Source organism: Vulpes vulpes, chromosome 9 (assembly GCF_048418805.1).
Source record: "Vulpes vulpes isolate BD-2025 chromosome 9, VulVul3, whole genome shotgun sequence".
Classification (NCBI taxonomy): Eukaryota; Metazoa; Chordata; class Mammalia; order Carnivora; family Canidae; genus Vulpes; species Vulpes vulpes.
This window is the reverse complement of record NC_132788.1, coordinates 72,359,889-72,374,957: the sequence shown is the minus strand read 5'-3', so window position 1 is coordinate 72,374,957 and position 15,069 is coordinate 72,359,889. Positions and strand designations below refer to the sequence as shown.

General features: G+C 38.6%; 1 protein-coding gene across 1 annotated transcript in view; it reads left to right on the top strand.

Moving 5' to 3' along the window:
* GXYLT2 (glucoside xylosyltransferase 2) overlaps positions 1-15,069 on the top strand; it is a 91,187-nt gene that overhangs the window by 29,201 nt on the left and 46,917 nt on the right. The window contains exon 3 of the mRNA XM_072720428.1: positions 544-675. Coding sequence (XP_072576529.1) covers positions 544-675 — 132 coding nt within the window. The remainder of the gene's footprint in view (positions 1-543; positions 676-15,069) is intronic.

Here is a 15,069-nt window from a genome sequence, read left to right as displayed (position 1 = left end):
CCTTTAAGACAGAAACATAAATTTTTTTTGCAGTTTGCTTTTTCTAAAGTCTATATATAATAAACATTTTTCCTTGTCAGCACATATAGAACTACTTTAATTGTTACAATAGTCTATTGTATAGTTCTATCATAATTTTCCCAATTCCCAATTATAGGGCATTTAGTTTGTTCTCATGGTTTTTTTTGTTGTTTTTGTTTTGTTTGTTTGTTTTTATTACAAACTAGCCTGTGTTGAAAGTCCTGTACCTTTATCTTTTAGGATTGGTTGTTCCCAATTTCCAAATTGTCCTCTTGGAAGTTTATTCAAATTTATATTCCCCTTGTGGTGTTTATGTACCAGTCTCCTAACATCCTTGACAACTCTGGATGTTATTTTTTTTTCTTTAATGCTAGCTATGGTCTTTCATCCATTGAGCATTAATCATTGTGGTGAAGTTGGGTAAGTTATCTGAATAATTTCCACTTGAACATCCAGAAGCTTCAGGTGTTTTCCATATTTCTGGGGCCTATTCACCCTCCCCTTGTCTTCCTTGTTTTTCAGTTACGACAGTGGCCTGACTCATATACAAAGAAATTTGAGCACAGAATCTACCCCATCACGTTTTCAGTTGGAAACCCTCAGGAATGGAAGAAATTATTCAAACCGTGTGCTGCTCAGAGACTCTTTCTTCCGGTAGGAACAAGGGCTTTTAATCAAATGATGCTTGTGAGATAATTACTCTTGGAAACATGGTGGAATTAACTGCTGTGTGTTTAGAGACATTTTACTTAGAGCTGAAATGTATTTCTCTTGGATTCTGTAATTGATTCTCTTAATTTTGGGGTATAGAGGGTTCCTGTGTTCAAGCAGTTGTCTTTCTCAAAGATTAAGGAACTGAGAGCATCCAATGCATGTGTTGGAGTATGGGTCTTTGTGACTTTGGTTCCACCTTAATAGCTTCGTGAACCTCTATTAAGTCCCCCATCTTCACTAGGCCTCATGTTCCTCAACAGGTTTTGCACATAGTTGGCCCTCAATAAATGTTAGCTTTGATAACTGTTACTTCTCTTAAAACAATGATTGCCAGATGTAGCCATGCTAGGGAATAATTCAAAAAAGGTCCAGAGTTTTTGGTTCAGCCTGTTGGTTTTTAATTTTTGGATTAAATATTTTTTGTTCCTTTTTAAAAATCCTAAATAGAAAAATCACTGAAGATGTATCAAACTCCCTTGGAGTTTGAGCCTGACAGGGCACTGAACAGGCAATTGGAAGTATGATCTGTGCTGAAGTCTCATGGATATATGTAACCTGGGGTTTCACACTGGTCGGTGAGAGGTCATAGAACATTCTTTGGGGCATGGCATTTATGGTGAGGCATGACCAGCATAAAAAGCAGGAATCACTGAGTGACAAGGGCCTGGCTGGTAATGAGAGAGAAGAGGGTACCAAGCAGATGGAATAATATATTCAAAGGCCCCAAGTTGGGAAAGGAGCATGGTAAGGAAAATAAAAGAAGGTAGAGTCACCAGAAAATAGGGTGACATGCGATTGAAGAGGTCAGCAGGGTTGTTTAGTCTTGTGTTAAGGGCATTGAGAAGCCATTGACTTATTTCTAACATGTAAATGGGATGATCTGGCTTGTGTCTTAAAGAGGACACACTAGTTCATTGCAGTGGAATCGCTAGGCCAGTTACTGCTGATTTGGGCATGCTGGGTACCTTCAAGATGGATTCAGAACCTGCCTGACAAATAGAATTTACCATTGGCTTGTTGTAAGAGTTGCAGGGGAGGGAGGTGAAAAGGATTTCACCCAGGTCTCTGAGCTGAACAACTATTAAGGCTGATCTGTTTGAAATTGCCAATATTCAGCTTTTTATGAGCTACAAAAAAAGGCAGTTTGTTCCGGTTCATCCTACTAAATGGATGGTGATCTTTGGAGAGATGGAAAAGACAGGAGGTTAACCAGTTTTCATGGGTGTGATGTGTTTAATTTGGGTCATATTTTGGTTTTGAGGTGCTCAGGAGATGGCCATGTAGAAAAGTCTTACCATCTGTTGGTTTGAAACTCTATACAGCAAGCGGCCTTTTTAGCATTTCCTACCCAGAACCTGTGAGAAGAACGAGGCCTGGCTATACTCTGGGTGCCTATTTGCACATGCTTACTCACTCATTAAATGACCTGTTTGTCACACGCCACAGACCTTCATGTGAGATGGGATTAATTGCATAAAAGTGTGGGTAAGGAAAGACTACCTCAGACTGGACCTAAAATCTGTAGGTTGATGATATAAAAATGAATTACTATTTCAGAAGATGAGAAAAAATGTCAGGTTTCTTCTTATCTCTGTTTTAGGGGAGAAAATGTACTCAAAAACCAAGGTTACTATTGGAAGATTGTCTTTCCAAACTATCCAAAAAATACAAGCAACCCAGTGAAACCACATTTGAATTTCCCCTGACCTTGTATGGTGACTTTATTGCCACTATTAAAAAAACAAACCTACCACATGATGATTTTCATTCATTCCCAGCTAAGTAAGTATTGCATTTTGAATGACAAATGAGTGCTGGCATTCCTTATCTGCTTTTGATAATGGAAACTAGCCCTCCTTAAAAATAATAAAGAGAGATTGTGGTTGACAGGACATTTACCTTCTCCAGGTTGTACATCATAACAGCAGATTATGAACATAGCATTTTTGGGCATCAGTAGAATGTATTGATCCTCAGGGTAATTTGAAATAAAGTCTAGGTGATATTTTCCTTGAAATTCATCTCTGTAAAACCAAATCAAATGTACTGCTGAGGCAACAGAGAGAAGATGGAGATCCCAAAATGCAAACATTCTAGCAAGCAGTAGGTCAATCAACTGAGAACCACAATCACCCATATTCCAAGGGGGTATAATCTACCCTAAGCCTGTAGAAAAAAAAAAAAAACAACAACCTTCTCACATAAGATTTTACTATCAGAATAAGATCAGAGAACAGGTCTGCAGCTCAAGCTTATTAGATTCACAAGTGCAATTAGTAGAACTCAGATCCCCCCAATTCATGATTTATGAAGTCCTGGAAACAGTGGACATTTAATTTTCTATTTCTTTGAATAATAGTCCTAAGAGCAAGACCATTATTAGTGCAAAGTAAACTGCAGATGGCTTCTACTAGTAAGCTCTCAAAGATGCATACTGTTCTCGGGTAACTCAGAAGCTTAAAGTATTTAAAACAATCTGCCAATTATAAATAAATTATATCTGTTCATTAAAATTTATTTAGAGTACTTTTCCCTTTTTCTTTAGTAATAGCTGTAAAACTTTCACTATTGTAAAAATAATTGAGTGTCATGAATTCAGATCACCTCTCTCCCATTTAATTGGAATCGGTGAGATTTTCTGATGGATCTGTACATTTTGTTACACACTCTGCCTCCTTGCTTCCAAGATTTCATTTATTTATTTGAGAAAGAGAGACAGAGAGAGAGAAAGAGAGAGAGAGCATGAGCAGGTGGGAGGAGCAGGAGAGAGAGAAGCAAGACACTCTGCTGAGCAGGGAGCCAGATGCAGATGCAGAGGCGTGGATGCAGGGCCAATGTGGGGCCAATCCCAGGACCCTGATCATGACCTGAGCCAAAGTCGGATGCTTAACCGACTGAGCCACCCAGGTGCCCCTGCCTCTTCTATTCCAAAAACCACTAATTATGGTCTTCTGGGGATCCTAGATATACTCCAAACATTACAGAGACACTGAATTGCAGAATCTTCAGAGACTTTATTGACAAGTGGCACCCAGTATGGAAATATACATTAGACTAAGGTGCTATGTAGGTCTAACCCAGGGAAAAAAGGCCTTTTTAATCCAGGTTTTAATAAATTCCAAGATTATAGTAATGTTTGATGTCTTTCCTGCTTCTACACTTGCCATAGGCATTCATCTCAGAGGAAGGAGTTAGAGAAGAATTTTGGCATGAGACATAAGATAAAATTGCTTACAGCCTTGACCTATAAATTCTTCCTGAATTCTCTGGATATTTCTATATTTCTAATAAACTCAACCCATCCTTTAATATTTCAAAGGAATATCATGCCAAATAAATAAAAATCTTAGATTACCTAGATTTGCTACATCATATCAAGAATAACAATATATAGGGGCACCTGCTTGGCACAGTTGGTTAAGCATCCAGCTTTTGGTTTTGGTCCAGGTCATGATCTCAGGGTCGTGGGATTGAGCCCTGGCATCAGACTCTGTGCTCAGCACAGAGTCTGCTTGGGACTATCTCTCCCTCTCTCTCTGCCCCTCCCCTCTTCAAATAAATAAAATAAATCTTTAAAAAATAGAGTAACAATATATCATCTTCCCTTTCCACTTATAGTTTGTTAAGGAGGTTTGTAACTAGTTCCAATATTTGGAAAATTATATCCTTACAAGTGATATTCTAATGAGTCAGCTGTAGGCTATTCATTAAGGCTACTCAAAAGGTTACCTGACTTATAAGAACTTCCTATAATTAAAGTCAGACTTCTGTACTATTATTAGTATTATAAGTAAGCATTAGCAGTCAACATTGAGTTTTCCTTGGAACCAACCCTTTGGATGTCAACAAATATTGACAAATATGTGGGAACATGTTAAAAATCTATTAGAATCACCATAAATGATGTCTGTATAGTTCATTAAGCATCAAGAGACCATAAATTATTGGGATGAGATAAGCTATCAAAAAGGTCACATAAAAATGATGCTAGATGCCTATTTCATTGAACAAACAAGCTTTCCACAATCCTTATCATTAGCTCATACACTACTAAAGGTTTGACATTCAGGATATTAGTTACAACTCTTAGTTACATGTAAAAAACTCAACTTCAACTAGCTAAGGAAAGAAGGAAATTTTTTGGCTTATCTTACCATGAAGTTCAGATGATCCCAAGTGTAGGGCTGATCCAGGGGCTCCCATGATGTCACCCAGGCTCTGTGTGTCTCTTCCTCAGTTCCTTGCAAAGCTCACTCCAGGAGTATAATGACTGCTTGAAGCCCCCTGACATCCAAATTCTAAAGGCTTAGCTTAGAAAAAAGAGCAAGAAGGGTGGCTACTTCCAAAATGGTGGCAGAAGAGCTCTGTGGAAATGTTCCCCAGTGAGACGGGCATAACTGGTGAAAATTGTTTTTTTTTTAATTTTATTTATTTGTTTGATTTAGAGAGAGAGGGAGAGAGAGAGAGAGAACAAGAGTGGGGGAGGAGCAGAGGGGGAGGGAAAAGGAGAGGGAAAGAATCTCAAGCAGACTCCACACTGAGCTTGAGCCTGACATAGGACTCAATCTCACAACCCTGAGATCATGACCTGAGCTGAAACCAAGAGTTGAATGCTTAACCAGCTGAGCCACCCAGGTGCCTCTGGCAAAAATTATTCTTAAAGCAACTATCTAGAATCTTTGGGTATTGTGCTAAGGGTCTAAGCAAATGAGGAAACAGAGTATTCAGGAAAATCTACTGATGTAACAAGTCCAGGCTTGTTCTGCTCACTGCATGACAGGCCCACGGGTCTAGATGTCAGGGTAAGGAAAGTAACTTTACCAGCAAGCCAAGGAGATACAGACTGTTCTGCTAAACAACTGTCTCCCCTAGGCATGAAATTCAAGCTTCTTTTATGTTAGCAAGGGTAGGGGGGGTGGTGAGGAGGTTGCAGTCAGGAGGTAACTGATGTCTGTAGATATCTAAGGAAGGTCATAAAACTTCTTTGTCCTTGGTCAGTTGATCTTTGTGTGCAAATTTGGTCATGTCATTCCTGTAAATGGTAAGCATAGCATAGTCATTTCTGTATGTGCTTCCTTATGTCCTTGGGTGAGGTAGGTTTTGGGAAGAAAGAAGTTTCTGCGAATCTTACCTGTAAGCAAAATTTCTTTCATGATTAACATATCTACGTAAGTGCAGGACTAAGGCAGAAGTTTCCAAGCTATAGGTCACAGCAGCAAAGGGAATAGAAGTGATATGGAGTCAAGCATGCTGGTTTTTTTCCCCTGTTACACTAAAACTTGTTAAGAAAGAGGGAGAATCCGTGACATTTGAACTATGACCTAATCCCTCCATCTCCCCTTCCAACTCAGTATGATGGAAAGTCAACTATAGACAATTCAATCAGGAATACAAGGATCCTTTTCTCCCCAGCCCCCAGTAGACAGATATGGTATTGCCTTAGGAGGCGCAAGTCATCAGCAGTTCTCATCTCTACCAGCTATGAATCATGGAGTTTAAGTTCCAGGCAAATGTGGCCAATGTTCTGGGGCTTCCTTAATTAATTAATTAAGAGTAAGCTAACAGCTTCATGAGAGCAACAAACTAAAATATAGGCCAGTTAGTTTATAAGAGAAGCAGGGAAAGAGACAGATAGAAAGTGCCCTCTTGTTGGCAGAACAATGTTCAAAGACTGGCCTCAGAAACTATCCCTGCAAATGAGCCTAAATTTAATTGTATCAAAAGGAGGAGCAATTTGAGCCTCAAAGACAATCGAACAATCAGCTGGCAATTAGTGGAGGCTAATAGCTGGGTATAATACCAACAGTCAGTTTAACAGAAAGATTAGAGAAAGGGTCAGTCAAAGATAGGTGATAAACCACTGTCATTTCAGGGTTACTGTGTGCATGCCTAAGGCTGCACCCACCCACTGAGGAACATCATAGGGTGCATGCAGTGGGTGAAATGGACTTCACTAAAATAGTCCAGGCAAGATGCTAAACAAATAAATAAGTAAACAACATCTATAAGCCCTGTAGGTTGGAGGTGCTAAAATATATTACCTAACATATCTTAAATTATATTAGCATAACATATTAGCATGCTAAATGTATTATCCAAATTTTTTTCAGCAAAAAATATGATGCATTCAAAGAAATAGGAAAGTATGACTCATTCACAGGAAAAAATGCAAGCAATAGAAAATGCCTATGATAGGACACAGATGTCAGATTTAATAGAAAAAGACTTCACCCTTTTGGGGGCCAGGCCTCACCCTGCTCACTTGCTGGGGTCTCATCCCTGAGGGACACAGTACAGCCCTCAGGCTTTGCTGGTATGGGCTCAGGACCTGTGGGCACCCGTAGGGTCTGACTAGGAGCGTATGGGCACCATCACCACCATATAGGCCCCCAGCCATCCCCAGCTGTCAGTAATTAAAAGCAATCTAATACACACACACACCAAAAAAAAAAAACAAAAAACAAAAAACAGAAAAAGACTTTAAAGCAGCCATTATAAACATGTTCAAGCAATAAAAAGGAACCATGCTTAAAGGAGTAAAGTAAGTTATGATGACAGTGTTTCATGAAATAAGAATATAAATAAAGACATGAAAATTACTTTTTTAAAGAGCTGAATGGAAATTCTGGAGTTAAAAGGTACAATGATTGAAATGAAAAGGCATTAAAGGAGCTCACAGCAGATTTGAAATTTAAGTAGAAAGAATTGGTAAATTTGAAGGTAAATCAATAAAATTCATGCAGTCCAAGGGATAGAGAAAAATAATAAAATTGAACAGAAACTAAGAGAAATGAGCAACACATCAAGTACACCTGCATATGCAATACAGGAGCCCTAGAAGGAGAGGAGAGAGAGAGAAAGGAATAGGAAAAAAACTATTTGAAGAAATAATGGTTGAAAAGTTGCAAACTTGGGTTACATGGGTGGCAGAGAGGTTGAGTGTCAGACTCTTGGTTTCAGCTCAGGTCATGATCTCAGGGTGAATCATGAGATCAAGCCCCACGTACAGCTCTGCATTCAGTGCAGAGTCTGCTTAGGGTTTTCTTTCCCTTTGCCCTTCCCTCAGTCTCTAAAATAAATAAACCTTATTTTAAAAAAAGAGAAAATTTGCAAATTTGATGAAAAACAATATATACATAAAAGTTAAAAGAACTCTAAGTAAGATAAATTCAAAGAGATCCACACACAGATAAATCATAATTTAAAAACCTGAAGACCGAGTGCCTGGGTGGCTCAGTCAGTTAAGCATCTGCCTTCAGCTCAGGTTATAATAATCCCAGGGTCCTGGGATTGAGTCCCTCATCAGGCTCCCTTCTCCATGGAGATCCTGCTTCTCCCTCTCCCTATCACTCCTCCTGCTTGCACCCTCTCTTTCTCTCTGTGTGTCAGATAAATAGATAAAATCTTTTTTTAAAAATCCTGAAAGACAAAGTCTTAAAAGCAGCAAGAGAAAAACAACTTGTTACATACATCCTTGTTACTTACATCCATTAAGATTAACAGCATATTTTTCATTAGAAATTGTGAAGGCCAGAAGGCCATGGCATGATATATTTAAAGCACCAAAAAGTGGGGGTGGGGGAAGCTATCAACTAAAAATCTTGTATCTAGCAAAACTATTTTAAAAATGAAGGTGGAGGGGATCCCTGGGTGGCTCAGTGGTTTGTTGCCTGCCTTCAGCCCAGGGTGTTATCCTGGAGTCCCGCGATCGAGTCCCACATTGGGCTCCCTGCATGGAGCCTGCTTCTCCCTCTGCCTGTGTCTCTGCCTCTCTCTCTCTGTGTCTCTCATGAATAAGTAAATAGAATCTTAAAAAACGGAAGGTGGAATACACATTGCACCTAGCAGTCCTGCAGATCTGTCTCTTGCTTTAACAGTGTTTGGACGGAACAGACACAGGGTTGCCCCTTCTACCAACTTCCAACCACCCTCCATCCTTTTTTCTAGTCACAACCTCAGAGCCATCTTCTCTGCCACCCCCTGCCTCTGGAACCAGCCAACACCCTATTTTGAGCTTAGCTCCTTATTACCAATCGACCATGAGCTCCCAGATTTGCCAGAATTATTCCACAGAGGTAGTGGCTGCCATCAGCTGCCTGGTCTGCATGCATCTGCTGGCCTCCTACACCTACTTACCTCTCTCTGGGCTTCTTTTTCCACTGTGAAGATGTGGCTCTGGAGGCTATGGGCCACATCTTCCAAAGTTGGCTAAGGAGAAACAAGGGTACTGGGCATCTCTTAATGATGCAAAACCAGTGTGGCAGCTGTGCCCTCCTCCAGGACATGCAGAAGCCATCCCAAGACGGATGGCGTAAAACCCTGGATGCCATGGGATTGCCCCTGGATCTCTGTGACTTCCCGGAGAACCACTTCCTAGTTGAGGTGAAGTTCATCAAGAGGATGAGAAACCACCTAACTTCCCCAGGTTGGCCCCCCAGGCTGGCGTGGGCAAGTATCTATTCAAAAGCCTCACCCTCAAGCATGACTAAGAGCCTCTGAAGCCCAGCTGCCTTTGAGGAGGCCCTGCTGGTATCCCCCTGGTGCCAGGGCTTATGCCTAAGCCTCTTACTACAGCGAGTAGGCAGCTTTTTAACTACCCTGGAGCCCTCTCCCATGGACCGAGTGGAAACAATAAAGCTTTCTGTAGGAGAAAAAAGGGGGAATGAGAGAAATCAAGTTATTCCCAGGAAAAGAAAACTGAAATAATTCGTTGCTAGCAGAACTGCCTTACAGACAATACTAAAGGAAGTTTTTTAGGCCAAAAGCAAATGACTCCAGATAATTCAAAATCACATTTTAAAAAAAGAGCATGAATAAAGGCAATTACATAGAAAGAATTTTATGAATATTTCATTTTTTAAGAGATTTTATTAATTAATTTATAGAGCACAAGCTTGGGGAGGGAGAAAGAATCTCAGGCAGATTCCACACTAAGCATGGAGTCTGATGAGGGGCTTAGTTCCACAACCCTGATATCACAACCTGAGCTGAAATCAAGAATTGGATACTCAACTGACTGAGCTACCCTGGTGCACCTTAAGATTTTATTTTTAAGTAATCCCTACATTCAGCATGGGGCTTGAACTCACAACACTAAGTCCCATGCTCTACTGACTGAACCAGCTAAGCGCTCCTGTAATGAATATTTCTTATCCTTTACTTTCTTAATTGATTTTAAAAACAACTATATAAGACAATATGTATATAAGTATGTTGTTGGCACTATAACAGAAATGTAATATATTTAACATTAATAGCACAAAGGAGGGTGGAGTGGAGGAAAGTTGTGTGGGATAAGAGAATGATACTGGGGGCACTTGGGTGGCTCAGTGATTGAGTGGCACCAGGGGGATACCAGCAGGGCCTCCTCAAAGGCAGCTGGGCTTCAGAGGCTCTTAGTCATGCTTGAGGGTGAGGCTTTTGAATAGATACTTGCCCACGCCAGCCTGGGGGGCCAACCTGGGGAAGTTAGGTGGTTTCTCATCCTCTTGATGAACTTCACCTCAACTAGGAAGTGGTTCTCCAGCTGAAAGTTGTGTGGGATAAGAGAATGATACTGGGGGCACTTGGGTGGCTCAGGTTGTGATCCTGGAGTCCTGGGATTGAGTTCTGCATAAGGCTTCCTGCAGGAGCCTGCTTCTCCCTCTGCCTTTGTCTCTGCCTCTCTCTGTGTGTATCTCTCATGAATAAATAAATAAAATCCTTTAAAAAATAAGTTTTAAAAATTAAAAAGAAAAGAAAATGATACTGGATAGTAACTTAAATCCACAGGAACAAATGAAGGAAATCAGAAATGGTAGAAGGTTAATATGACAAACTCCATAAATATATCCTTGCTCTCCTTAATTTCTCAGCTTCTTTAAAAGACAATTGCATGAAGTAGCAATTATAACAATACATTACTGGGTTTGTAACATGTATAGATGTAATATATACAACAGTGACATCACAAAATGAGACAAGAGAGTAGAGCTATATAGGACTAACATTTGTGTGTCTCACTGGAATTAAGTTAGTATAATTCTGAAGTATATATTGATAAGGTATATATGATAAGCTTAGGAACAACTGCCCAGGAGAAATATGGTGAAAACAAATCACTGAATTAAAATGCTATATTAGAAAATATACTTTTGATGCAATAGAAAGCAGTAAAAGAAGAGTAGAAGAACAAAAAAGACATGAGACATACTGAAGACAGAAAGGAAAGGGACAGACATAAATTCAACTACATCAATAAAATTAAATGAGAATTGGTAAGACAGTCCAGTCAAAAGGCAGGAATTGCCAGAAATGGTTGTAAAAAATGATATAATTCAACTATATACTATCTACAGGAGACATACCTTAGGTTCAAAGGTATTCCAAAAAGACGAAAAAAGACATCAATCCAACAGCAACCCCAAGAAAGCTGGAGTGGCTGTACTAATATCAGACAAAATAGAACTGAAAAAATTATTAGAGCAAAATAAGCACATTAAATGCTAAAAATGTTAATCTACAAAAAGACATAAGAATTATAAATATATATGCACCTTACAACAGAGCCTCCAAATACATGAAGCCCAAACTGACAGAATTGGAGGGAGAAATAGGCAGTCCACCAATAATAATGGGAGGCTTTAATGCCCCACATTAAATACTGGATTAAATAATGTATATCATCAACAAAGAAATAGACTTGAACAACACTTTAAACCAACTTGACCAACAGGCATATGTAGAACACTCCACTCAATACCAGTAGAACACATTCTTCTGAATGCATATGGAACATTCCTGGGATAGACCATATGTTAGGCCATAAAACAAGCTCAATGAATTTAAAAGGTGGAAGTCATGCAAAGTATGTTCTCTGATCATAGTGGAATGAAATTAGAAGTCAACAACAGAAAGAAATTTGTGCAGCTCACAAATATGTGGCAGTTAAACAACACACTTCTAGATAACCAATAGAGCAAAGAAGAAGAAATTAGAAAATATTTTGAGATATGGGGCGCCTGGATGGCTCAGTTGGGTTGAGTGTCAAACTCTAGATATCATCTCAGGTCTTGATCTCAGGGTCGTGAGCTCAAGCCCCATGTTGGGCTCCATGCTGGGCATGGACCTAATTAAAAAACAAATAAACCAATAAACAAAAACAAGAAAATACTTTGCGATAAATTAAAATGAAAGTATACATACCAAAATTTATGAGAGCAGCTAAGGCAGTACATAGATTGAAATTTATAGTTATAAACTGCTACCTTACAAATGAGGAAAGATTTTAGACCTTTCTTTTTTTTTTTTTTTTATTATAGTCACAGAGAGAGAGACAGAGAGAGAGAGAGAGAGAGAGGCAGAGACACAGGCAGAAGGAGAAGCAAGCTCCATGCACCGGGAGCCCGATGTGGGATTTGATCCTGGGTCTCCAGGATCGCGCCCTGGGCCAAAGGCAGGCGCCAAACCGCTGTGCCACCCAGGGCTCCCCAAGGAAAGATTTTAAATCAGTAACTTAAACTTCTACCCGAGACACCTTAGGAAGAACAAACAATCCAACCAAGAACAAGGAAGGAAATAGTAACAATGAGAGTAAAAAATAACGAAGTACAGAATAGAAAAAGAATAGAGAATATCCAGACCTGAAAGTTGATTCTTTGAAAAGATCAACAAAATGGACAAACCTCTAGCTAGACTGAGCAAGGAGAAAAAGAAGACTCAAATTACGAAAGTCAGGAATGAAAGAGGGGAGATGAATACCAATATTACTGATATAAAAAAAAATTATAAAGCAATACTGTAAATATCTGTGATAATTAGATTATTTTAATTAGTAATTTTATTTTTTTTAAAGATTTCATTTATTTATTCATGAGAGACAGAGAGAGAGAGGCAGAGACACAGGCAGAAGGAGAAGCAGGCTCCTTGCAGGGAGCCTGACATGGGACTCGATCCCAGTATGGGACATGGGACTTTAGCCCAGAGGCGCTAAACCGCTGCACCACCAGGCCACCCCAGTAATTTTATTTTAAATCCACAAAGAAAAGCTCAGGAGGAGATGGCTTTATTGGTGAATTCCACCAAATGTTTGAAGAATTAATACTGATTCTAATCTCTTAAAAAAAAAAAAACAGATGGGTGCCTGGGTGGCTTAGTCATTAAGCATTTGACTCTTAATTTCTACTCAGGTTATGATCTCAGGTTCATAAAATGAGGCCCTGTGTCAGGCTCTGTGCTAGGTGTGGGGCCTACCTAAGATTCTTTCTATCCCAATCTCTCTCTGACCCTCCACCCACCTCTCTCCCCTCTCTAAAAAATAAAATAATTAATTAAAAAAAAAAAACAAAAAAGAAGTGAATATTTCCCAATTATCATATTGGGCCATATGTTAACCTGTTACCAAAACCATACAGTGGCATTACAAGAAAAGAAAACTATTTCTGAAAAGAAAACTATCAGACCAATTATTCATAAATGTAGATGGAAAAATCCTCAACAAATATTACCGTATAGAATCCAGTAACTCAAAAAAGGATTTTACACCATTACCAGTTGGGATTTTTTTCCCCAGGAGTACAAAGTTGGTTTAACATGTTAAAATCAACTAATGTAATATAATAAATAAACAGATTAAAGATGTCATGAGCATTTCAATAGATGCAGAAAAAAATTTGACAAAATCTAATATGGTTTCAAGATAAAAACATTCAACCCTGGGAATAGAAGAGAACATTCTGAACCTGATGAAGGGCATCTACAAAAGCCTTAAAATTAGCATCATTCTTAGTGGTAAAAGACTGCATACTTTACCTCTAAAATCAGGAAAAAAAGAGTTATAAAATTTCTGTTCATTGTAGTGGAAGTTCTACAGGGCATTGGGGCAAGAAAATGGAATAGAATGAACTCTGATTTGAAAGAAGTAAAACTATCTCTATTTTCGAATGACATCATATCATATATACAAAATCTGCGGAGGGCAGCCCTGGTGGCCCAGCAGTTTAGTGCCGCCTTCAGCCTGGGGTGTGATCCTGGAGACCTGGGATCAAGTCCCGCGTTGGGCTTCCTGCATGGAGCCTGCTTCTCTCTCTGCCTATGTCTCTGCCTCTCTCTCTCTCTGTTTCTGTTATAAATAAATAAATAAAATCTTTTTTTTTAAAAAAAGGAAAATCTGAGGAAATCCATTCTAAAAATGATTAGAACTAATAAAATTTAATAAGGTTCCAAGATACAAGACCCAGACACAAAACAATTGTATTTCTAAACACTTGCAATGAGCAATCCATAAATAAAATTGAGAAAACAATTCCATTTATAATAACAAAAATAATAAAATACTTAAAAATAAATTTAGCAAAATGAATATAAAACTTGTACTCTAAAAATTTTGAGTTGAAAGAAATTTAAGAAGAGTTAAGTAAATGGAAAGAAGACTCATGTTCATAGATCAAAAGACTTAAGAATGTTAAGATGGCATTAGTCCTGAACACTGTCTACATATTCAATACAGTCTTTAGCAAAATCTCATTTGGCTTCCCTCTAGAAAGTTCCAAGCTGATCCTAAAATTCATATAAAAATTTGAGGGACTATAATATCAGTAAGCTCCTAGTCAGACAAACTAAATAAAAGCCCAGAGAGGACACAAATTACTAATATTAGAAATTATAAAGGGGACATCATTACTACAGTTTCCTTTTCATGGGCATTAAAAGTATAATAAAGGATTAACATGTTTATGATCACAAATTTGATAAGTTAAATGAAATGGGTCAGTTCCTTGAAAACACAAACAAGAAAAAATACATACTCTGAACAGTTAATGTCTATTAAAGAAATTGAATCAGGGGTGCCTGGGTGGCTCAGTCAGTTGAGTATCTCGACTCTTGGTTTCAAGTCAGGTCATGATCTCATGTGTCTCGAAAATGAGCCTGCATAGGACTATGCACTCAGTGGGGAATCTGCTTGAAGATTCTCTCCCTCTACCACTCCCTCAATGTACATTCTCTCTCCCTCCCTCCCTCCCTCTTTGAAATAAATAAATCTTAAAAAAAAAAAAAAAAAAGAAATTTAAAAAATTGACCTTACAAACAAAAGGCACAGGGCCAGGTGAGTTGGTGAATTCTGTCAAACAGTTAAGGATGAAGTTATACCAATTTCTCTAATCTCTTACAGAAGATAGAAGAGGAAATACTTCCTACTCATCTGTGAGGCCACCATTTCTCTAATGCAGAACCAGACAAAGACATATTAAGAAAAGAAAACTACAGACTAATATCTCTTATTGATATAGACGTAAAAATCCTCAACAAAACATTGGCAAATCAAATCCAAAAAAGCATACAAAAAATTATATACCA